The sequence below is a fragment of the Conger conger genome, chromosome 15 (assembly GCF_963514075.1).
Source record: "Conger conger chromosome 15, fConCon1.1, whole genome shotgun sequence".
Classification (NCBI taxonomy): Eukaryota; Metazoa; Chordata; class Actinopteri; order Anguilliformes; family Congridae; genus Conger; species Conger conger.
The window spans coordinates 15,985,578-16,009,470 of record NC_083774.1 but is presented as its reverse complement, the minus strand read 5'-3'; the positions used below and the strand labels follow the sequence as shown (position 1 = coordinate 16,009,470).

At 49.0% G+C, this 23,893-nt stretch overlaps 1 protein-coding gene and 1 long non-coding RNA gene across 10 annotated transcripts in view; one reads left to right on the top strand and one right to left on the bottom strand.

Annotated features, from left to right (window-relative positions):
* The window catches only part of LOC133111350 (uncharacterized), an 83,333-nt gene that overhangs the window by 44,577 nt on the left and 14,863 nt on the right, over positions 1–23,893 (bottom strand). For 2 of the 3 annotated variants that reach the window (XR_009704985.1, XR_009704984.1), the window contains exon 2: positions 10,905–11,039. This is a non-coding gene — a long non-coding RNA (uncharacterized LOC133111350). Of the gene's footprint in view, positions 1–9,779; positions 9,862–10,904; positions 11,040–23,893 lie in introns of those variants that run through there. The other variant, XR_009704986.1, reaches the window with a different exon arrangement.
* On the top strand, positions 588–22,004 carry LOC133111348 (semaphorin-6D-like). 7 transcript variants are annotated; one of them, XM_061221606.1, is made up of 19 exons: positions 588–705; positions 7,033–7,199; positions 7,768–7,879; positions 8,106–8,166; positions 9,824–9,886; positions 10,050–10,151; positions 10,465–10,555; positions 10,927–11,046; positions 11,733–11,821; positions 12,639–12,856; positions 12,975–13,106; positions 13,386–13,541; positions 13,683–13,850; positions 14,194–14,334; positions 14,637–14,714; positions 14,893–14,951; positions 15,385–15,441; positions 16,169–16,339; positions 18,070–22,004. In XM_061221606.1, exons 2-19 carry the CDS (start codon positions 7,082–7,084, stop codon positions 19,434–19,436), a joined length of 3,303 nt encoding a protein of 1,100 aa, XP_061077590.1. In that variant the 5' UTR covers positions 588–705; positions 7,033–7,081; the 3' UTR covers positions 19,437–22,004. The 7 variants fall into 7 exon arrangements, with proteins under 7 accessions (XP_061077590.1, XP_061077587.1, XP_061077591.1 ...); XM_061221603.1 differs by having other exon boundaries at positions 13,677–13,850; XM_061221605.1 differs by having other exon boundaries at positions 605–705; positions 7,059–7,199; positions 13,677–13,850.

Genomic DNA, 23,893 nt, shown 5'->3' with positions numbered 1-23,893 from the left:
TGTCAAGACTTTGGGTGCGAACAAAGTATTGGAGATTCAAAGTCACATTGATTATTATATTAAAACCGTAGTAGCCTCTAACATCGTGAATATAAAATACTCCATTGAAAACTGCATGACAAATATGCAAGACGCATACACGTAAAACGATATCAATAGTTTGTAGCGATTCGCTGTACAGCTATAGAACAAATCCTCAAAGGTTGCTGCGGAGCACCCTGCGTTTGAGGCGAGGACGCAGCTTGAATGACTTGAGGGAGACAGTCTCTGCCTCGACTGCTCCAAATCAAACCCTACGAAAACAGTTCAGTACGGTTAAAGATTTTTACAGCCTGATTATTTGAGGTGGGGGATGGGTGAAAGCGGGGTCAGGGCGATTTAGGGGCCCTCGCGGCAGCAGGGTACGCAGCAGTCGAGCCGGGAAACGAGCCAAAATCCACATCCAGGGAAAGCGGCAAGCGCGAGAGGAGAAAGGATCGGAGGACTGGGGCGGGGTCAGCTGCTGAGCTGCTGTCCTATTGGTCGACCGCGGGCGGTTCTCTCTGTGGATCGAGTCAGCGTGGATCGAGTTACACCGTTCGCTGTGCAGCAGTTCTGTTTTCCACCGTGAACAGCGCAGCACGCAGCACAGAACCAAAGAAGTTAGAAGTTGCCTATTTGTTTTTGTTGCAATACGCAAGGATACAGAATACCAAATCAGATGAGGTGAGTGGCGCCTTCGGAAAGATACTTTCAGGCGATTAAAATATGAACTAGTGGCCTTACGGGAAATAAGACGAGGGGAAGAGGTAGGAAAATAATGGGATTGCAACGAAGTGTGTTGTAGGCAGGCAGAGCAGAACGAACGCATCCAACTCGCCCAGCTAGTATGTGAAGTACAAAAATAGTACTCGAGGAGCTATTTTTAATCAGACAGCCGCTGCTTTCACAAACCGTCTCCATACGTCCGATGTGTGGTTCTGGTCTTTCCGGAGGGGATTTAAATGGTTCATTTTGGGGTTTTAACTTTTATCGGACGCGTTTAGGCTACAACTGCCCTTGCGTTTTGGCTCACTTCTCTTGTTTGTTTTCCCCCCTCTGGTTATTAAAGTTACTGTCGGGAAGGGGGCTGGGGTTAAGGAAAGGGGGAAGGGGCGGCAGTGGTGCCATTTGATCGGTCTTTGAAGATCAGAAAGCTTAAAGCCTGGCCTAAGGACGGATAGATTGACGAATCAGCGGGAAAATGCGTCCTTATTGCCATCGGAATTAATTTTCGCAGTCCAAAACCGGACAGAAAGAAGGTTGGATATTCCGGACGAGGGATGCGCTTTGGATATTTACATTTTTTTAAATTGTGGATTATACCACTGAGTGGACAAACTGTGGAATCTAAGGAGCTGGCATTTGTTTTCATGGTTTATTGAAACCACAAGGTAGGGAGTTCTTTTTTCATTAGCTGTGTGTGTGTGTGTGTGTGTGTGTGTGTGTGTGTGTGTGTGTGTGGACCCAGAATTTAATCTCAAACTAAGCCAATAGTGAAATTTAACATATGACTTAAAATTACAGCTCTGCTGAGCAGTTTATTCTTTTGCATTCGCTATTGCATCCTGACTGATGTATATAGCCTAGCCTAGTCAGTGGGCTATTCATATTTCTTCATCATGAATGTGATATTTTGAAGGTATTGTGGAGCAGGTAAACTGTGCCAATTCTGTAATAGTTTTTAATATAATTCAGTAATTATCAGAAAACTTAGAGGCTGCATGGAATTTTAGAGAATACTGACTGGTGTCTGATGTGTGCGAGTACCTTAAACTGATTTCACGGCGTTAGCAAGTTCCCCGTTTCAGGATCAATATATTGGGTATATTTTTTCAATGCTTCCGAATACACGGTTCTGTAGTTTTCCCCTCGATGGACAGCTAAACTGCACACTACTCCTACGTCGGAAAGCCTGTTACAGTAGCCATGTAACCTGCGTGCGTCAGTGTTCACTGATACTTTGTGTACCATCGGTCCGGCGAGTTAAATGGCCCGTTCCTTGGTTTAGTTGTCCGTTCGTTTTAGTTTCAAAGGGAAGGATATTTTTCACAGTTTCGTTCGTCCTTGATTAGTCCGTTAAGATGTCCCTTTTTCGTTGCCGCGCAGCTTCTGGAGAATTACTTTAAATCAGTCCTTCCGTTACCTTTCGTCACTATCGCCACGAAGAAATCATTACTGTACTCTATTAAAACCATATTGTATGCATGCGGAATTGAAAACAGTATGTGAAACTGTTAGGCGACCGAATAAGTAAATATGCAACACAGGCATATCTTTTAACATATTAAAATTAGTTATTGGTGTAGAGTCTCGAAGTAACAGCATCTGTTTCTGAGCATGTCTTGTGAGGGGATGTCTTGATTGGCTATGGTGCAGGCATTTATGTATACGAAATCAAACGCTTAATTACTATGAGAACGACTGCTCTGTTATTGACCGTTTACATGTGTAATACCTATGCCCAGTCCACCTTGATCTTCCAACTCTCATAATATTTGTATCATTATTGCACTGTTACGATGTAGGTTAGTCTACACATTGAGAGGCTACTTTTCAAATGGTCCTTGTCAAATAAATCTAAAATCGTTCGAAGAGGGCGATTAATGTTGGCCTATGCATTTACTACATGATGCTATGCGGGCTGTGTCTAAATGTTTCGACTTGATTTTGAATGGCCAAATCACCCTTTTCTATTTTATACCCCGTCCTCTAACGTGAGATGTTTGGAGAAGCCTACAGTTTTATTTTCTCACTCCGCGGAAATAAATACTGAAACTAGTAGCCTCCTAGGCCAATATTAAAGATCGCGTTTAGCCTATACTCCGTATTTAAGATTTAATAAGGTTGATTTGGCCTACTGCTCTTTCCCCATTGGTCTTTTTGTTAATTAGCCAAATGTTCCACTTCAGCGACCACAAAGTGAACTTTTCCTATTCTGTACCCAAACGCTGTATAGCTGCCCATCAATCATGCTGAGTCTGACCACAAGAGACCCCTGGCTTTGTAGCCGGGCCTCTCGGTGATCATTGGACTGTGGATAGAACAGCTGGCCACAGCAATTCCGCTCTTCCACGCCACTGCTGGCATTGTCCTGGCACAGGCCTTAAAGTCAACATCCAGAACACGAGGCTTCTATTATGGGGCCCGACCCCGGCCCAGCATGGGGCCAGGGTACCCGCACCTGCAGGAAAGATTGCGTGCATGGGGGTTTTATTTAAAGCGGCAACCGCTTCCGTTAAAATAGGGAGAAAAAAAAAACTGTAAGTCCAGTCTGGCACTTCCCCAGAGAACTGGGAAGGAGCGCTATTTTGCCAAAAGCAGAACAGCGTCACTTGGCAGAGCTTTCAGAGCAAACGAGTTCGGACGCCTCCTATCTCACCGTTGACTCAGCACTAAAGATTACGCGTTCTTATTATTCCGGCAGAGAAGTAGTAATCATTTTACTGCGGTGGCGAAGGTCCGCTCAAATCAGGAGTTGCTTGATAATTATATTTCAGTACGTCTTAGATCCTCCGGAAGTGCGGTGATGGCCTTCCATTTGGTTTAACAGCAGGTTACTTCACATGAGTCCTAAATGCTCTGTTGTCCAAAAAATACCAGGTAGAACCAGAGCGACAACCCAAATGCCATGTCATGTCCCCGTTTAGGATTATCACAACAATTCTGTAGCTAGTGATCTGGTACTTGATGTTTCACCTATGCTGTGCCGGATAATGTGCCACTGGAGCAATATATGGCTCTGATAATGGTTCCAAACCAGCACCAGGTTTGTCATGGGAGCAACGCTGCTTGGTTCCACAGTAGGGTTCTTATTTGGCCAGCCAGAAAAATACAGTGTGGGGAGGGGGCACCTGGGACCAGAAATCTTGTGATTCTGTACACGAGTGAGAGCCCCTCCCCTCACCAAAAATAAATAAAATCATCATCCATTTCCTGATCTCCTGTTCTGTGGCCTCACCACACGGCAGGGAACGGGACGACGTGGAGCGCGGAACCGACAGCCAAGCTTCAGGCAACGCACAGAGCGGCCAAGTTGGTAGAGATCACAAATGACAAATCGGCCGTTATTGTTTTGCTGCCTTGTTATTGCCAGAGCCCCCCCCCCCCCCCCCCCATTAGAATCTCACTGTAGGGGAGCTCAGCGTTATTGCTGGTAAACAGCACACTGCACTGACCTGCCATACAAAAAGTCAGCATGCAATTCCTAACCAAAATAACAAGACAATAACAACGACTTTTGTTAAGCTTTGTGAGTAATTCTTTGCAGCAGCGCCCGGCGAGAAGTCGTCTGAATGGAATGGAGACTGAAGGAACTTGTCGCAACACGGCTCTTTCGCAAGAACCGAGTGGGAGCGCCAAGCGGTAGCATGTTGCGTGACAGGCGCTCTTTGCAGCTCTGGACTTGCCAAGATCCAAACACTGGAAGTCAAGAGCAGGGCGCTGAATAGGGATTCTGCGCCTCCCGGGGGTTGGGCCTGCGCATTTCGGGCGCACGGTCTGTATGTCTTGCGTTTCTGCTCTGACTTACAATACCCAAGGTTTTCCTCTCGCTTGTTTATTTATTTTATGTCGGCTCCTCTTCATTTATCGTGTTTTAATAGGGGATCATGGGATTGGCTAACAGCAGGGTATGTTGAGCCGGCACTGTAACCTCTCATGAATAATGCATTGGGACAGCATGCATCAGGAGCAGGGGGGGAAGAGGCTCATCCGTTTAAGGTCCCGGGGCTTTGTGGGTAACCTGGATTGTGAGAATTTGTGCAAGGGAAACAGGGGTGAGGAACGGCAAATAGAGACACTGGCTCTGCGGGATGTGGGACTTGTGGAAAAATGTGTTGTCTTCCCTCTTCAGGATTAGCATGCTCTTGTCTTTCTTGGTTGTCACGTGGCTAGTTTGGACCAAGACCAGGGATGTTTTCATTTGTCCCTCATTCCCCGTAGAGGTGGCTTGCTGTAAATTTAACTTGCGTAGCTTAATGAGTACAATACACTATTTCTATACTGGATGACTGATGTAGATTTGCACATTGTCCGTATGTTCAGTGAGGTGTTTGAGGGTGCAGGTCAGAGTGCTTTCCTCAAGCGCGCCATCACTCAGCATTTCAGCCAACTGCACAGCCTGCTGGACAGAGTTCTAGCGCATGTTCTGAACAAACTTTTTGCCATGAAATTATCAGAAATATCTTATTTTTCGGGTCAATTCGTCTGTGTTTTTCGAGGAGGGGGTTGGCGCGTTCGAGAATACACATGGATTTTCTTTGTTTTGACTCTGCCATGTTCGGTATGCAGCGAATAGTTTATGATTACGGGCCTGATCCCAGCGCTGATTCTGTAACGACTGTGACCAGATGGCCGGTCGCTTCGCATGTGCCTCCGATTACAGCGCGCCGTGTCCAGCTCACGCACGCGAATGCCGCGGCCGTGCCGGGAGACCGCCACGGGACCGGGGCCTCCCCCTCTGCGTCACGGTCCCGAGCGGTCGATGCTTATCGCCGGCCCCCTCCAGCAGGTGCGCGCGGGGGCTAATTGAAAAAGCATCCGCGGTCGACGTGCGGTCAGCGCACGGGAGGCTCGCTCATCGGGGGGGGGAAACGCTTCCGCAGCTCCGCACGCCCCCGGCAAATCCATTCCCACCCCCCTCTGCCGCCGAGAACCACTTATACCTGCTCGCGCTGTCCGGCCCGGAGCATTCAGTCGGCTGTATCGCAGATTTAACCGCTAAAGCCTTAGGTCGTTAGTTTACGCTCAGTTTGATTGGAAATCTGAGCGTATCTGAGCAGAACACAGCCAGGCCACTGCAATGACACATTTTTAAATCCACAGCAAGTCTGGTGGACATTAAAAAATGTGTAAATAAATAAAAATAATAAGTAAATAAGTCACAGAGAGATGTGTGCTTGATGCTCGCAGCTGCTTAGATTTCAGCTCTTGCTCTTGTAAGGATCTACCACCAGGATCTGTGAGAGGGACACAGTTTTAGGATCTGTGGGAGGGACACAGTTTTAGGATCTGCGAGAGGGACACAGTTTTAGGAGGGACAAAGTTTTAGGATCTGTGAGAGGGACACAGTTTTAGTTTTAGGATCTGTGAGAGGGACACAGTTTTAGGAGGGACACAGTTGTAGGATCTGTGGGAGGGACACAGTTTTAGGATCTGTGGGAGGGACACAGTATTAGGATCTGTGAGAGGGACACAGTATTAGGATCTGAGAGAGGAACACAGTTTTAGGATCTGTGAGTGGGACACAGTTATAGGATCTGTGAGAGGGACAGTTTTAACCCGTAGCAGGGGGTAAGATGGAGGCTCATTGCCGTAGCGATGGCTCTCGTCCCCGGGCGACTCCCGATGTACCCCGCTGACCGGCCGTTACTGACCTTTCCAGCTGCAGCAGGTGCAACAATGCGCAGCTGCCCATTATCAACACTGAGACCTCAGCACAAAAATCAGCCGTCGTCAGCAGGCGAAAACAGCGAGCGAAAATGCTAATTACAGCTGTCACGGGGGGCAAGGGGGGGCTCTTCAGAGGAGCGATTGACGTGGAGGAAGATGTGTGATCGGGGAGAGAGGGAGGGGAGGTGATATGTCTGTAAAGCTGGGAACTCACTACTGCCCTCTTGTAGCTGGGTTTGCTGCTGCTTAAATAGCAGTGATGTTGTGATGTTGGGCTCCTGCACACGTCTTGCCAACAGACATTGCTGTGTCAATGGCTAACCTGTATTCATGGCTAACCTGTGTCCATGGCTAACCTCAGTTCATGGCTAACCTCAGTTCATGGCTAACCTCTGTCCATGGCTAACCTCTGTCCATGGCTAACCTCTGTCCATGGCTAACCTCTGTCCATTGTTATTCGTGTCACAGCCTGAGTGCTCGATCCATACAAGAAGGCAGACACTAAACTGTCTGCTCTGATTTCTAACCAGGTGGGGACCAAGGGAATAGGCACATCGGTCAGAATATTAGACAATTGTGTAACCCATATCTTCAGTTAATCGTCTCTGTGTGTCTGCGCAGGTAACAGCCACACATTTCTGAAACAGGAAGTGAGCTTTCTGTGCTGACCATGGCCCCTCGGGGACACCTGCTCCTGGGCTGCCTGCTATTGGCCAGCGCGCTGCCGTGCGTCCGCGCCGTCGTCTTCCCTGAGGACTCCGCCCCACTGGACTCCGTGGACCACCACTGTGAGTGCTGATCCTGGATCAGTGTGCCTTCCCTGAACCTTCACGTGTATTCCAGCAAAGTGATTAGCACATGCATTTCAGAGCCTTTGGTGGTATACTTTACAAATTACTTTACTTGATTAATTTAATTTGTAATTCAATTACTCTGTTTTTTTTTCTTTCTTGTTTTCTGTTTTCCTGGGAGGAGGTTGTTTCCGTCTTAATTATTTCTCGAGATGGCTGACGATCAGCGCTCAGTTTTCTCATTCCGTTCGGTCTAACAAAGTAAATTATGCGCAACCACGTGTGGGAGGACCAAATCAATCCCACAATGCCCCGTCAGTCCGGGATCAAGCAGACTAAAAGGGTTTGCCTCATTCCCACTCTGCTGTACAGTGAGAAATTACAGAAAAAAAAACCTGCTGACACAGTTAACATAAGCATTCGGCGTCAGCGGCGTTTTCTTTAATATTCATTAGGACGTGGAGGAGAAGCAGTTCCAGCCGTCATGCGTACGGTTAATCAATGGCCCCCATCGACTTTTCTGCTCGGTAATCCCAAATAACCCCATCCCTCATCTCCCCCACAGACTCCCGACGGTATCCTGTCTTCAGGGGCCGCCCCTCGGGCAATGAATCTCAACACAGACTGGACTTCCAGCTGATGGCCAAGATCCAGGACACACTCTTCATCGCTGGCAGGTAAATCATTACTGGGAGCTCTTAATTGCATTGGATCCGGGGCCCAATACGCAATAATATATACCAGGGGCGTATTGATCGGAGGGGATGGAGGCGATTTATGTTACACGGCAGGGTGCAGGGGCTGTTTGCTGTGGGGGAGGGGGAGGAAATGGGATTGCCTTTTGCAGCAGCAGCAATAAGCAGAATGACCCATTGCTTGTGTGTGTGTGTGTGCTTTCAACAGAGACCAGGTCTACTTAGTGAGTCTGCGAGAATCGTACCGGAACGAAATCATCCCGTACAGGGTAAGTGCCATTTTGTGGTTTTATGCTGAATAAAGTCATTGGCAAACCTCCAGTGGCCATCGGGGAAAGTCAGGGGGCGGTTGGGGGGGTGAACATTAACAAAATTAGAAGGCTGCATCCAAAAATGCAAAATGCAGATTTTTCACTTGGTGGAGGGGGAGGGTAGGCTCCAGGCTGTGTGAGAGAGAGTCTGTGAGTGTGTGTGTGTGTGTGTGTGTGTGTGTGCGTGTATCCACATTGTTACAGGTGATCATTCGGTCACGTCCTCACCCCCCTCCCTGACCTGTCTTTACCTCCTCTGTTCTCGTGGGGACTCAGGGACTCAGTGCAGGGTACGTGACTCAGTGCATTGATGCAGCGCAGGGTACGTGACTCAGTGCATTGATTCAGTGCAGGGTACGTGACTCAGTGCATTGATTCAGTGCAGGGTACGTGACTCAGTGCATTGATTCAGTGCAGGGTACGTGACTCAGTGCATTGATTCAGTGCAGGGTACGTGACTCAGTGCATTGATTCAGTGCAGGGTACGTGACTCAGTGCATTGATTCAGTGCAGGGTACGTGACTCAGTGCATTGATTCAGTGCAGGGTACGTGACTCAGTGCACCGTTTTACTCCGTTTCATTGCCCTGTCCTCCAGGCCGCTTAGTGCTCTGCCTTTCCCAAGCCCCTGGCTGGCTCTAAAAAAAAATATATAATAAAAAATACAAATAAAAAATAAAAAAACCCTCTCTCATCCACAAAATTACAGCCCAATCTCCGTTCTGTTCCCCTGTAAACCCACTGTCCGTCACGGAGCCTGCTCTGTCGGGACCCGCTTCGCCTCGCCCGCCCGTCTCAGAGCTCTATGATCTCCCGTTACAATCACGCCGCAGAGGGAACACACTGATTTACGACGCCGCGCGCACCTGCTGCCGATCGTTCGTCAGGTCTCGTGTGCCGGTGCCCGCCCTGCTAGGAATCCATAGCTGACCATCTTTTACCGCTTCGCCCATTCCTCCTATTCACACCTCATTTAATGTCTTCGATTTACTTGACTCCCTTGTATCCCTCCATCAGCTCATGTGATTTGCAGTCTATTAGGCCATCACTGCCCGAACGTGAAAAAGCTAAGCGTCTCTCATTGCCTCCCATTATAGCCAGCCATGTACGGATTTTGATTAAGCGGAACACATAACTTTTCTGCAGAGCGGTATCAATTTCAGGCAACAGTTAAAGTTAGTGTTAAAGTTCATGACCGTTGAGGCTGCAAATTGCACAGATCTTAACAAGACCTGTTTCCAACAAACCGGTTTGCCCTCATTACACGTATACATTTAAGCATGAAGTGAAACATACAGTGTTTCCTAAACGTCTTAGTTCCTGGCCTGCGCATTTCATTTAAGTCAGGCAGGTGCCCATCCAAAGAGGGACTGTAATGAGCATCATTATTTCGTTTGCGTCTTGCCAATTGCTTATTTGCGACAAAGAAACTCTATGGAAAGAAAATACTTCCTGCATTTTGGTTAGACAGCGGGTGTTACTTCAGGTCCTGACCCTTTTGTTTTAGAAATATAACCGTCAGTGAAAGTATGAACAGCTCATAAATAAAGGAGTGAAAACATGAGAGTGTCGCTCCAGTGCTTTGCAGCATATTTATTTCTCCTCCTCCATTTCAGAAACTGACATGGAGGTCTCGCCAAGAGGACCGGGAGACCTGTGCCATGAAAGGCAAACACAGAGTAAGAGCAGCACCGCTCCTCCAGCCATTCAAACAGCAGGAACTGCTCTCTGAAACAATAAAACTATAAAACAATAAATACACAATGTAATCCCATACTTTCCCCCCTCTCTCTCTCTCTCCCTCCCTCCCTCCACCAACCCCCCCCCCCTTTTCTTTCAAAGGATGAATGCCATAATTTCATAAAAGTGCTGGCCCCCAGAAATGACGATCTGGTTTTCATCTGCGGAACCAACGGATTTAACCCCATGTGCAGGTTCTACCGGGTATGTCGACAGCTACTGCCTTTTTCCGGGGGTTCACGGCGTTTGTGGTCTTGTGTGCATTCAGCGTAAATCATTCCGGCAATTTTAATTAGGCGGCGGCGGTGAGACAAACATCTGTCACGCACCCGCACTGTGTGAAGAACCGGGAGGGGGGGGGGATGTGAAACGTTTCTGAAGTGTCAGGTCTGAGGCGTTCGCTTTCAAGCGAAGCATTGTTGTCATTTGTGTGCATACATTCATTGTGCATGCATAATAAGAGTGAAAATGAAAACAATTAAAGCAATAATATCTGTATGTCTTTGTTTACACTCAGTTGGACAACCTGGAGTTTGACGGGGAGGAAATAAGTGGTTTGGCAAGGTGCCCATTTGACGCCAAACAGACCAATGTCGCCCTGTTTGCTGGTATGAATGTCTTTACAAATAATTCAATCAGAATGATGAATGTTCTTTTGGGGGGAGGGGGGAGTGATGAAAACTGCTCATATCTGGCTTGTATATAGCCATCACAGAGTGTTATTAATCATAATCATCCTATTTATTACAATGAGCAGAGCGCTACGGTGTCCATAGCAACTACAACCCTGATAAGTTGCGGTCACGGTTGATAAACCTGTAACCATTTTTCATTTTTATTTTTTTAAAGCGTTATTAAAGTTATCACCAAAACAAAAACATAGCATCCCCAGGCATAGAAATGAAAACCAAATGTATAAAGTGTAAATGTATTCATTAACGCAACACAAATACTGACCTTCACCGCGCATCTCTTGTAGACGGGAAGCTGTACTCTGCTACAGTGGCAGACTTTCTGGCCAGCGATGCCGTCATTTACCGCAGCATGGGAGATGGCTCCGCCCTCAGGACCATCAAGTACGACTCAAAATGGCTGAAAGGTAAGAGGTTCCATCAGATGCCGTCAACGTAGTTTGTGAATGCCGTTAATAATATAGCATCGGCATGGCAATTTTTCCGTTCACAAAACATTTACATTTTGGACTTGCACCCAGAGCAACTTATGCAGCGTTTGTTTATTTTAAAGCAAGTCTATTCTAGACAGTCAGCCATTTACTGAAGGAACAGCATTTACTGAAGGCACAGCAGGGCTCCAATTGGAAGACCTACAGCCTCTTGTGCTACAGGCCCAGTTGTATGACAGTAATACTGAACTGCATTGGAGGAGTGACATTTCTGTGAACTCCACCATCATTTGAGCTGGTCAGGCTGACCAGACTCCACTCAGGTTATGAATGAAAGCTTCAGCAGCTTGTTTTTATTCATGCATTTTTCCTAGCTCAGCGCTGAAGATCGATTAGCAGAGTGCACGCTCATGTTTTTGTTTTTTTCCGGAGACGCTTCAACATATTTTTGTGTTTACATCTATAATCATTTTTTTCTTGACTGAAATAGACTTCAGTGCCTCCGGACTATATAAACCATGTTTGTTTTATATTGAAAGACCATACTTTTGTTTACAATCTAGGTCACCACTAAAAGCAGGGCTCACAAATCATGGCAGGAAACTCGCCGCGATAATGGACAACACTAATGGCGCTAACGATGTGAAAATGCTATTTTTCAGAACCCCACTTTCTGCACGCAGTGAATTATGGGAATTACGTCTACTTCTTCTTCAGGGAAATCGCAGCAGAGTACAACAGCCTGGGAAAGGTGGGTCCCCCATAAACACGCGACGCCATGGAAAGAAACCGCACTGTACAGTAATGGGTGCAATTCATTTGGTTTTAGTGCAGTTGTAAAAAGATAAACGCCCGCTCCACGCACCGGTTTCTGATGCGTTTTTCGGGGCCTCTGTTCGCCGGTAATTGATGTCTCCCTTTGGGCATTAGTATGCGCTCGGTTTCCTCCAGCTCGCTCGGAAATTTACCAACACCGCATCCCGGGAACTTCCAGACAGGTTTTAAGCACTTTCCCTAAACCACAAGTCCATAAATATTTCAGTCTCGCTAATGCAGGGAATGATACCTGATTTGCAGCAGTGAATTATTAAGACTGAACCGCAAAGTTCATTTCGAGTTTGGACCCATGGAAGTCTTTCCTCCTCCGTCTCTTTTTCTGTGACTTCCCGTTGAGCTTTAAAAAGAGCAGCTTGTGGCAGTGAGGGCGTGTGGAGTACATTTTCTATCCCGCATCCTGCTGTAGGACAGAGTTTGCAGATCCTGTGCAGCCTGTAGTGCCTGATTTAGGTGCAGGAAACCTTGCTGACCCAACCCTTACATTACATTAATGGCATTTGGCAGACACTCTTACCCAGAGCGACTTACAGTTGATTAAGTTAAGCAGGAGACACTCCTCCCCTAGAACAACGCAGGGTTAAGGGCCTTGCTCAAGGGCCCAACAGCTGTGCGGATGTTATTGTGGCTACACCGGGGATTGAACCACCGAGTGCGTGTCCCAGTCATGCACCTTAACCACTACGCTCCAGGCCGCCCTAACCCTCCCCCACCCGGTTCTCTTCCCCCCCCAGGCGGTGTATTCCAGAGTGTCCCGCATATGCAAGAACGACGTGGGCGGGTCCCAGAGAGTCCTGGAGAAACACTGGACCTCGTTCGTGAAGGCCCGGCTGAACTGCTCCGTCCCCGGGGAGTCCTTCTTCTACTTCGACGTGCTGCAGTCCATCACCGAGATCGTCGACGTCAACGGAGTCCCCACCGTGGTGGGCGTGTTCACCACGCAGCTCAACAGGTCAGGAAGACGACTCGTTATCCCGCTTCACGTGTGAGGTTCACGTTATTGAGCCTCTTTTTATCCGCCCTGACCCTCTAACCGCTAACCGCCGCGCATGTCTCCCGTGTTGGCGCAGCATCCCAGGTTCTGCGGTGTGCGCGTTCTCCATGGCGGACATCGAAAAGGCCTTCCAGGGCCAGTTTAAGGAGCAGAAAACAGCCGACTCGGTCTGGACGGCTTTCCCCGAACACAAGCTGCCAAAACCCAGGTAAAGGCGCACCGCTTCCAACAAGCTGTAATTTGTCAGCGGTTGTGGGGGTAAATAATTAATGTGCTGATAATTAGACTCGCTGCTTACTTACCCCTGGCTGGCAGGCACTGCGTTAGCACAGGTGCGCGTTTACGAGCGCGCGACACGTCGTTAGCGTCTCTTATTACAGGAAGAGAAAAATAACCCTGATCTTACTCTGCGGGAGTGCGCGCCACCCCCCAGCCAGCTGGAAATCCTGGAGTGCTAATGCCCCCCCCTCCCCCGTTCCCCCCCCAGGCCCGGCTGCTGTGCAGGACATGGTCCCGCAGAGGGGTACAAAACCTCCATCGAGTTCCCCGACGAAACGCTGCAATTCATCAAGTCCCACCCCCTGATGGATGCCGCTGTTCCCTCGGTCAACGACGAGCCCTGGTTCACAAAGACCCGCGTGCGGTGAGGTCCCGCCCTTCCCCACGGAAGCTTCCGGAGGCCTCTGCTAATTACCTTTGGGGACGGAGTGGGATAATTACCTTTTACGGCAGTCACAGAGTCATGTCAACCGTGCGTGTCCTCTCTCTCTCTCGGTAGGTACAGGCTGACGGCGGTAGCAGTGGACAACTCGGCCGGCCCGTACCAGAACTACACGGTGCTTTTCATCGGCTCCGAAGCAGGCGTCGTCCTGAAGGTGCTGGCCAAGACTTCCCAGCATTCCCTGAACGACAGCGTCTTGCTGGAGGAGATCGACGTCTTCAACCGGGCCAAGTATGTTAGGCGACCCTCCCCGCGCCAGGCGAACTCTCACGCGGTCATAGGGCCCCTGGGCTTTAGTCATGCTCCGGTTCCAGTGTTGTATTTCTGCAAAACAAACTTGTGTGTCCTGCTATGGCATCTGTGGTTGAGGTTATGCTAAGCAGCTGTAGTCTGAAGGCGGATTAAAACTCTCAAAGGGTCAGGAGGGAGGGGTGGGGGGTCAAAAGTGGGTCAAACCGGGACAGGGCGAGTCTCAACGGGCAGCCATCCATTACGGGCCGTGCCTGGTCTGACCGCTGCTCTGCTCTGACCGCTGCTCTGCTCTGACCGCCGTCGGGTCTGGTCTTGGTTGCAGGTGTGCCTCGAGCAGCGAGGAGGACAGACGCGTGCTGTCACTGCACCTGGACACAGAGACGCACGGCCTGTACGTGGCCTTCTCCAGCTGCGTCATCAGGATGCCTCTCAGCCGCTGCCAACGCCACACCTCCTGCCACAAGTGAGTGACACCGCCAGGCCCCGCCCTCATTCGTGCGCTCCTCCCACACCACCGGCTGGTTTTCCTGCTAGCTGGTGGCCACACAGACAGCCTTCTTCTTAGTCCAGCGGTTGTTCTATAACAATAACAACGCAGGTTTGTTGGTTCAAATCCCAAGGTCAGGAATGGCGGTTGTACCTTGGAGCGAGGCGCTGGCATCCGCCTGGGAACGCCCGGCTGTGTTATAGCAGGTATAATGTGTGTCAGAAGCTGTGAAAGGCGGTCAGGTGCAGGCGTGTAACAGCGGTGTTTGTGACCCGCAGGTCCTGCATCGCGTCGCGGGATCCCTACTGCGGCTGGATGCCACACCGGTCCTGCGAGAAGATCCCGGCCGGCCAGCTGTAAGCACTCTCCTCCGTCTCACTGCCCGGCGGCTGAGCTTTTATTGATCGTTTGAGCGTCGTTAAGACAGGAACCCGCGCGGGCGGTCTCGTACAGTAGCCACTCCCCGCTGCGACAAATGCGCAGGTGCACATTTTAACACGCTCTCTCCTTCCTCTTCTCTCTCTGCCGGAACAGAACCGGCTACGAACAGGACGTGGAGTACGGAAACACCGCTCGGCTGGGCGACTGTCACGGTGAGATGCTAGCGGGTGTTAGCGGGGAGGTTAGCGCCGTATCTGTGGTAGACAACGTTATTGCACAGCAGCACACACCAGTAGACCCTGGGCACATTCCCATGGCGAGTGACTATGGACACGTTCACTGTCACATCTTACTAGCGCCCTCATAGCACATGATACATGATACACGTCACCGTCAAAGAGATCCACGAGGCTGAACTACCCCACTGAAACAACAGCACCCAAATAAGCCCACTTATTTTACCCCAATGTATGACGGGGTATGTCTATATGCATGCATGTATGTTAGGATTTGCTTTCCTTTAAAACAATTTGCAAACTAAAACCTTAGTTTGCAAACTGCTTTAATTTTGTTCTTGATTTTATTCGTATTATTAGCATCATTATACTTTTTTTTACTGATTTCCTGTTCCTTTAATTCTTGTAGAATTTTTGGCAGCTACATCTACGCCAGATTACAAATCATTTGGCGACCCAACGTCTGGTTAGTTTTTTAAAGAAATATTTCTTTCCTTCCTCGAGTTCAGCGTCTCAACCCTCCCCCCCCCACTCCATTCCCTCTGTTCCTCCCAGTCACCTGTCACATTAACAAGCCCCCCCCACCCCCTCGTCTCTCACTACCAAATCCCACGTAAACGTGTTTCCATGACAATGCTCCTGACGTCTTGTTAACCGTTTCACTGCTGAACCACAGCTGCATTCACCCATCAGCTCCTAACCCATCAAGCATAAACCTTCCTTCTCTCCGTGTCTGACATCTCTCCAGACTCACACAACACGCCATTCCCCCTTAATCTGTGATGTCTGCACATTAGCATTCGGTGTTGAAGCATTTTGACATGCAGTCAAATTTCATTAGTAGTCAGAGGTATCTTAAAGGGTATTTAATATAACTGGGGATATTCAGGGGATTAAAAGTGTATCATTGGGATTCATCATCTGTTTTCGATTATAAGAATATTAAATTAGCCACAATAAGAATTCAAGGTTAGTTTTTGGTTATATATTATCCACATGCCACATTGTTATTTTCTGTTGAGCAAAGGATAAATAAAAACCCGAAAAAACAAAAGCGTCAGCGAAAAACAAACCGCGGCCACGTGACTGCATCCGCTAACCATGTTCCGTTTAACCGTTTGCTTTGTCCACTTGCTGTTTCTGCGTTTGTTTTCTCCGGTGGTTTGTTTTAACAGTTTTGTTTGTCACCACAGACATGGAGTTGTCGTCAGCGTCAGTCACAACGGTGACGACCGTCCCCGTAGCAACAACCCAAATCACTACCGCTCAGACACCTGAAATTAACAGTTCAAGGGAATTTGTGCCCCGAGACGTCCCCACCATCACTGCCCAGTCTTCTGGGGCCTTACCTGGTGTGCCTCAGGGTAAGCCGTCCAAAAGCTCAGAGCTGCTGAATGGAGGCCTGCTGGATAGCTGCCGTTAGCAGGTCTTTAGAGCGTGCGCTATGACGCACCACGCTAGCCTTAGGCGGTGGAACAGGCAACGCCATGACCGCCAGGGAACGTTTCAACCAGCTACGAAATCCCTGCCCCCCTCAGCATGGAGCAGGATAAGCACATAGACACTCATAACAGAAACTCGTTAATAATAAATCATTTATTTCATTTTCTATTTATGCGTTCTGAAAATGCCCCATCTCAACCTTTTAGTGTGAGGTGGCCCACTGCCCTAGATTAGCAGCTTCCAGCATAACAGTAGCAAAGTAGAACAAACATTACATTCATAAAATTTGAATACAGCTTTGGGTTTAATTTTTTTTCATATATTGTCACCTTTTTAGTTCCTGGCTTTTGTCTTTATGTTTGGCACAAGTGTGGAATTTTTTCATTACATTCCAATTAAGCTGCCCCTTCATTTCCACACATGGGTTGAACTACAGCCTACTTTTGTTTTTAATTAAGTCCTTCTCGCAAATTATCCCAATGCACAAGAGGGGTGTAATTTCTGATAAAAAGGAAGTCCCCCCTCGTGTGAACATAATTTGCAAGCGGCTATGCAGGACCTCCATCAGCAAATATGGCAGTTATTCTTTTTATATTTTACTGTATCATTTTTTATTTGTATTTTGACCCTGCTTTGTATGTTCTTGTTTTGAAATTGTTTTCTCAACATCTTTGCACTTTTCCTCTTGATATTTTTGTTTGAATCTTCTTTCATTTCACTCTTCTTTTCTGCCACAAATTATTCATAACCCCCCCCAATTTATCATAGCCTTCCCTTTAGCATTCTCTGTTCTTGGCAGCCTCTTCTAGCACACCGGGTGTTGCATGGGTAGATGACTAACTCTCTAACATGTCTGTGGTTACTAACAAATCCTAAAACCTTTCGCTAAATAGGGTTCTAAACTCGACCCCTTAATCCAGTACTGATCGGCATGTCTTCACTAATTTAACCAACTTGCCATTATTATCCTTCTTGGAATCGTTCAAAATTTCCATACTGAACTAACGTCTCCCCAATAACACAATCAAAAATTATTAATTCTGCACGTTGCACGTCATTCACAGAAATGCTCTCCTCTCTTGGTAAATTTCATTATTATGTATAAATTGTGTACAAGGCCATCTGAAAAGACAGATGGTTTACAGATATCAGTTCTGGTACAAAGGATTAGATCATTTGTTGAAAGAGAGAATTCAGATTTAGCTTTTATTGTCTTCATTTTTCCGTCTGCCTGAACGGTCTCGCGAAAAAAGATTTTCACAACATAATCAGAACAATCGCAAGATAGATCTTGTGCTCTAATTAAAATGCACCCTTCTAGAAATTCCGCCTGTGTCTACGGGTCGACATCGCCTCGGGAAATTATCAGAATTTAAATGCAAATTTCCCCGACCCCTTATACGCATCTGGCGTGCCCTCATCTAAAATCCCATCATTTTATTCTGTTGTCAGACGCATCAATCAGAGGCAGTGAGCGCTCCTTCATAAGTGACAGGAAATACAAATGACAAAGAAAGCGTGTGAACAGAAACAGGCTAATGTACAGCGCCAGGCTCAGGAAAGGGAGGGACCGTGTGTTCAGGGGCCAAAAGCGGACCTGTTTTAACCTGCGACTTCCCTCGGATGCTAAAGCTGTGCTGTGTGTGCCTAGGTGTGTGGGAGGTGCAGTCGGGCGAGTCCAACCAGATGGTCCACATGAACGTTCTGATCACCTGCGTTTTCGCCGCCTTCCTCCTGGGGGCCATGATCGCGGGGATGACGGTGTACTGCTACCGGGACGCCTTCCTACAGAAGCCCAGGAGGATCCATAAGGACGGCGAGTCGGCGCAGTCCTGCACGGACTCCGCCGGAAGCTTCGCCAAGCTCAACGGCCTCTTCGACAGCCCGGTGAAGGACTACCAGCAGAGCATGGACTCGCCCAAGCTCTACACCAACCTGCTCAACTCCGGCAAGGACCCGCTGTCCGGCTCGGACACCAAGGCCATGATGCTGGTGGGCCAGCCGCCGGAGCTGTCGGCCCTGCCCACCCCGGAGTCCACGCCCGTCCTGCAGCAGAAGAGCCTGCAGCCGATCAGGAGCCAGTGGGAGAAGGCCCAGGGCAAGGTGCTGCCGTCTCGCCGGGACTCGTCGCCCAAAAGCCCGCAGTACTTTCCCTCCAGCCCGCCCCCGCACTCGCCCCTGGGCCACGGCCACATCCCCAGCGCGGTGGTGCTGCCCAACGCCACGCACGACTACCGCGCCTCCTTCTCCAGCGGCAGCGACGCCTCGCGGGGCGAGCGCAAGCCGCAGAACGCCGAGCTCCCGGCCGGCTCCAGGCCCGGCAGGAAGGAGCACCGGCGGGCGGTGGAGACCCGCAACACCCTCAACGACCTCCTCAAGCACCTCACGGACGGCAGCGGGGGAGCGGGAGGTGGAGGTGGAGGAGGAGGAGGAGGAGGAGGAGGAGGAGGGGGCGGCGGGCACAAGGCCATCCTGGTGGACCCGCCCAGCTCCCCCCGCCCGAACATGATGCTGGACCCCATGATGGGCTTGGAGGTCCCGCCTAAAGTGCCCAGCCGGGAGGCCTCGCTGTACTCGCCCTCCTCCTCGCTGCCCAGAAACAGCCCCACCAAGCGGGTGGACGTGCCCACCACCCCCACCTCGCCCCCGGGGCAGACTGACACGCTGGAGCGGCAGAGGGGCTACCAGCGCGCCTCCCAGAGGCACTCCATATCCGCCCTCCCCAAAAACTTCAGCTCCCCCAACGGGGTGGGGGTGGCCGTGTCGCGGCAGCCCAGCATGAACAGAGGGGGCTACATGCCCCCCACGCCCCCCTCCAGACTGGACTCGCACGGGGTGCCCCGGGGCATGCACCCCCAGCCCTCCCTGTCCCGACAGAGCAGCTACAGCGGCCACGGGTCCCTGCCGCGCACGGGCGTCAGGAGGACGCCCTCGCTAAAGCCCGACGTCCCGCCCAAACCCAACGGGTTCGTCCCACAGACCGCCCAGATCAGGGTCGTGAACAAGTACAGCTACTGAGAGGGCGACGGGGCGCTTAGTCAAAATGGACTCCGGCCGTTAGCGGCCAAAGGGACTCCAGCCCCGAGGCCTGGAGGATCCCCTGACCCCAGACCCACATTCTAAGGAGAGGTTGGGGGGGAGGGGGAATATACAAGTGGCCAAAGAAGGAAAGACACTGTGGGATCCATCTAGTTTTCATTTCATTTTCTTGTCTTTCAAAATTTTGAGTCGGGAGTTCTCTCCCACTTGGGAGGCCCCAAGAGGGACGCAACAAAAAAAAAAGCACGGAGGAGCTCCACTGCTTGGGTTTTCAAAATGGCCGCTGTCGCTCTGGGAACAGAGAGAGCCGCTGGCTGAGAATACTTGAAGAATGGGTACCTTTTATTCACTGCCACTGAGTGTCGTCTTCCCAGTAAATGTGAACACAACAAAAATTGTATGCATTTGACTCACCATTTCAAGGAACAAAAAAAAGGGTTTCAGCCTTCCAATGGCGATGAGCCAGATGTGGAATGGGAAACACATGGCTCTGATATCCACAAACCAAAATGACGACCGTCATCTGGCCGACTGTAGCAGAGACGCTGTGTTCGGGGCAGAGAGTCTGTCCTGTGTGGAACACAGGCACAGACCAATAGGAAGCAGGCACACTGTCTGTCTGTGTGAGTTCACTTACGGTAACTTTCCGAGGTGCATTTAAACTCTGTTTAATGGACTCAGACCTTGGATCTTCACTGAAGATGAGCAATGTCCCCTTGGAGTACAGTTTCGTCTCACTGGAAACTTTCCTGAATGTTTTTTGCTGCTACCGGTTTAAACAGGGGAGGGAAAATAACTAAGAGGTGGTTTTGTGCATTTAGGACACAAGTAGCATTGCGTTCGTGTAGCTCTGGTGGGTTTCTTTAAGGTGAGTGGTACGTAACTGGTGCACGTCTGGTTTTGAGGGAGTTATTGCTGGACCAGGTGGTACTAGGGCATGCTTGCAACCCACTCCCCCCCCCCCCCCACCCCTCCAAAAAAACAAAAGGCTTAGAAAGGAGTCTGTGAACCGCAGACGTCGTATCTGTTATGACGGCGTTTGGGTCCACCTGTCCTTCCCGTTCCTGGAAGCTAAAAGTCCAGCTACATTCACAGTGATTTCAGTCTATGGCAGAGCAGGTCTGAGTTCTCATTTCACCCTCTGTCCTGCAACTTTCAGCCCCTTTGAGAGAGGATTAATAGTGCAATTATTCCGAACAAAAATTAACCAATGTGTTCTGAATGGTCATGCTGGTAATGACAGTGTGTTGAGTGCATATTATGAAATGTATAAATATTTTTTAGGCGAGTTTAACGGAATCAGTGCATCGTGTGCCTTATTCAGTGAACGATGGTTATACAAAATACAAATAAAAATAAGTCTTGGGAAAATGTCCACTGTTCTTTGAGCATTACGCATTTGGTGTGTAGGCCACCCCACTGGGCACACTGTGCGTTCCAAAAAAAGTTGGCTGGAACAGAGAGGCAACCTGCTGACCAAACATTCCACCGCAGGGAAAACCTGACCTGAACCTTAAACCGAGGCAAGCCTCACCTGAACAGCGTAACATCTGCTGTCTGGCCGGCCTCCTCTCCTTTGCTTCGAAATAATACAGGCTTCCATCCTTCTCCACTCTGCAGACTTCCACCGGGTTCCTCGTCACCATGGCGAGGTGCTGTGCTACTAGGGTGCCATAACACGGTCCTATCCATTTCAGAGCTACTGGAGCCAAGCCCAGTCGACTGAGAACACAGCAGCTGTCCATTCTAACATATATAAATGTAAAAACAACAACACCTCAAATAATAAAACAACAGAAAAAAAAACAAGCCAATTTAAGTATCGATAACGTAATTCAGTCACGCAGCCAATTTGTTTTTAAAGGACAGCTGGACCTTGGCAGGTATTAATGGACATCGACGAGCAGCGCATTACGTTAGTTCTGGCCAGGAAAAGGAATGCCTTCTGACCGTAGTCAATTTTCCGCAAGGACTTTCAAACACTAAAACGTTTTTACAGCTGTTGCATTGGAACTATATTGTTCTCTCCTAGTCTGCACACATTTGGGCAATTCCTTCATCCCATTTCATTGTACAATTTCACCAATACGTTGGCTCCCAACAAGCGAACCCAACGTTATTCTGTTTACAAGAAATGTATGTATTCAAACAATTGCCTATTCATCAAGTTGGATGTCTCTACCTGCTAATAACCTTTTTTTTGTTTTGCAATAACATGTGAACTGTCCATGTGTTTGAAGCTTGGAGGTCTGTAATGTCAAGCTGCCTTGTATATTGCAATATGACGTCAAGTCTTTGTGTTGCAGTTTGACTTCCTCAAGCCTTTCCAGTGCGATTAAATCAGAATCGTTGACTTTTCTTTTTACTACTACATGCAAAACCGTTGGCTGAAATGCAGTTGTGTGTTTTACAGGACTATTTTAACGTGTAGATAATGTTGTAAACATGTACTGTGAATGTGTAAATAATTATGTTCATTGTTTTTTAGAGTTTTTTTTAAACACAGCATGTATAGTTGAAATAAAACATTACTGCGCAGAAAATGAACTCATGCATTTAAATATATTATGACTCAGCCTTCCACAATCTATACCCAGAACTAACCCATGCAATTATCATATTACAAAAAACAAAAAAAACTATGCATTATCTATTAATCTGAGAACAGAGCAGAGATAAGTGGGTAGTTCGCCAAGGTTACATTTCCAGTGAGATTTCACGTTATAGTACAGCTAAAGACTGTGATGAATATAGCTCTTTTGACCATTATCCAGCAGTTTTCCCCAGTGCTTGCTACAATGAAAACTGCTCATGCATATACAGAGCCTAATTACATGCTACCGAATTCAGGGGATCACGTTCATGAAATCGTAAGGCAATGAAAAACAACACCACGACAGAACTGGGCTGGAACCTTTGTAGCCCGATCCCCCCCCCCCCCCCCCCAACTGACCCAATCTTGCCCCGTCCTCTAATGCACGCCTGCCGTCTACGCAGCCCTGTGCTGCCGTAGCCAGGGGCGAGAAACATGAATATACCTCTCCGTAATACTGGCTCAGACGGCCTCTTTTTCACGCTAGATTGCTCACGAGCTCGGGATAGAAGAGCCTCCTTCATCCCCGTAGCCTCCAACCCTGTGCTGTTGTCCACAGATTTTTCAATCTTCTTTACAAAAGGGGCGCAGAGAAATTACTCGGTGCAAAAATGCCCGGAACCTTCTCCGGTAAGCGACTGCCGGAGCCACTCATCCCTGCGCCGCTCATTGATTCTCTTAGCATGTTCCCGTGCCAGCCCCACCGTCTACTGCCAAATAATTTATCTCAACAACCTCGCTTTCAAGGTTTCAAGGTTGCTGAGTTTCCGAGCGAGTATTTCCTGAAGCGAAAATGAAGAAAATGTCTTGTAATTTGCTCCAGTGCGTTGGAGAAAGGACGCAGCGCCGGTCGTCCGCAGAGCTTCTCGTGCCGCGTAATGGCAGCCGTGGAGCGGAGTTAAGCAAACCCGCTCGCAGTCAGATCACAGCAGGGCACATCGGCGCCGCGCAGTCAATTAGAAATAAAGTAAATGCCACCTAATCCTTCCATCTGAAGGGGCACGGTTAGTAAAAGGCATGACAGAAAGGTGCAGGACCTAGCCTTCGCCAGGGCTGGGCCATCTCCCCAACTATGGCCAGGTATAGGGGTGGGTTTAAGTTAGCTAAGCTATAGGGATGGGTTCAAGTTAGCTACTAAGGTATAGGGGGTGGGTTTAAGATAGTTAAGCTACAGGGATGGGTTCAAAAATTAATAAAACAATGGAGAGGAAATAAAACACTGACAAACATGTGCAAGTGCAGTGAAGGGGAGGTGTTACAAGAGCTGGGCTCTTGTGCTGAAGGGGGCAGGTTCAAATCTCACCTGGGGGGGGTGGGGGGCTGTGGTTGTACCTTTAAGCTCAGTGCCGCTTACCCAGAATGCTCCAGCTCTGGAAATGCTTTGTGGAATACGGCACAGTAAGGAGAGGGGAGGTGTTGTGTTGACATTTTTGGGCCTGTCTCATTAGGACCTTGAGTCCCAGCAGTGCACTCACCACCACCTGATGTCAGGGAGAGCGACTCCGTACCGGGTCTGTGACCCCCCGGCGCACAACATCTGTCAAAACTAACCGCCTCCCCACGGTGGCTCATCTGCATATCTGTAAACTCCCATTTGCATATGGTAATGAGATTGTTTCCTGTACCTGACGAGGCTGAATGCCGCCGGCCAGTGTGCCGATCTCGCACAACGGCCTGCGGACAAGGGCACCGCGAAAGGCCGGGGCGCGTCTTCGCTTTAACACGTGAACTGAGCGCGCTGGGTGCACAGTGATGTCACTCAGCGAGTGGGCTGTTAGTCACCAAGCTGTCATCGCTGCGAGACGTGTAGGGCCCGGATTAGTTCAGATTCACACAGTCGCCT

What these genes read in the sequence shown, in the direction of transcription:
- LOC133111348 (XM_061221603.1), top strand. Translation starts at nt 7,082, where the DNA reads ATGGCCCCTCGGGGACACCTGCTCCTGGGCTGCCTGCTATTGGCCAGC. An exon ending in TCGGCTGGGCGACTGTCACG is followed by an intron (nt 14,952 to 15,384) that starts GTGAGATGCTAG and finishes TAATTCTTGTAG; the next exon opens with AATTTTTGGCAGCTACATCT. An exon ending in ATTTGGCGACCCAACGTCTG is followed by an intron (nt 15,442 to 16,168) that starts GTTAGTTTTTTA and finishes TTGTCACCACAG; the next exon opens with ACATGGAGTTGTCGTCAGCG.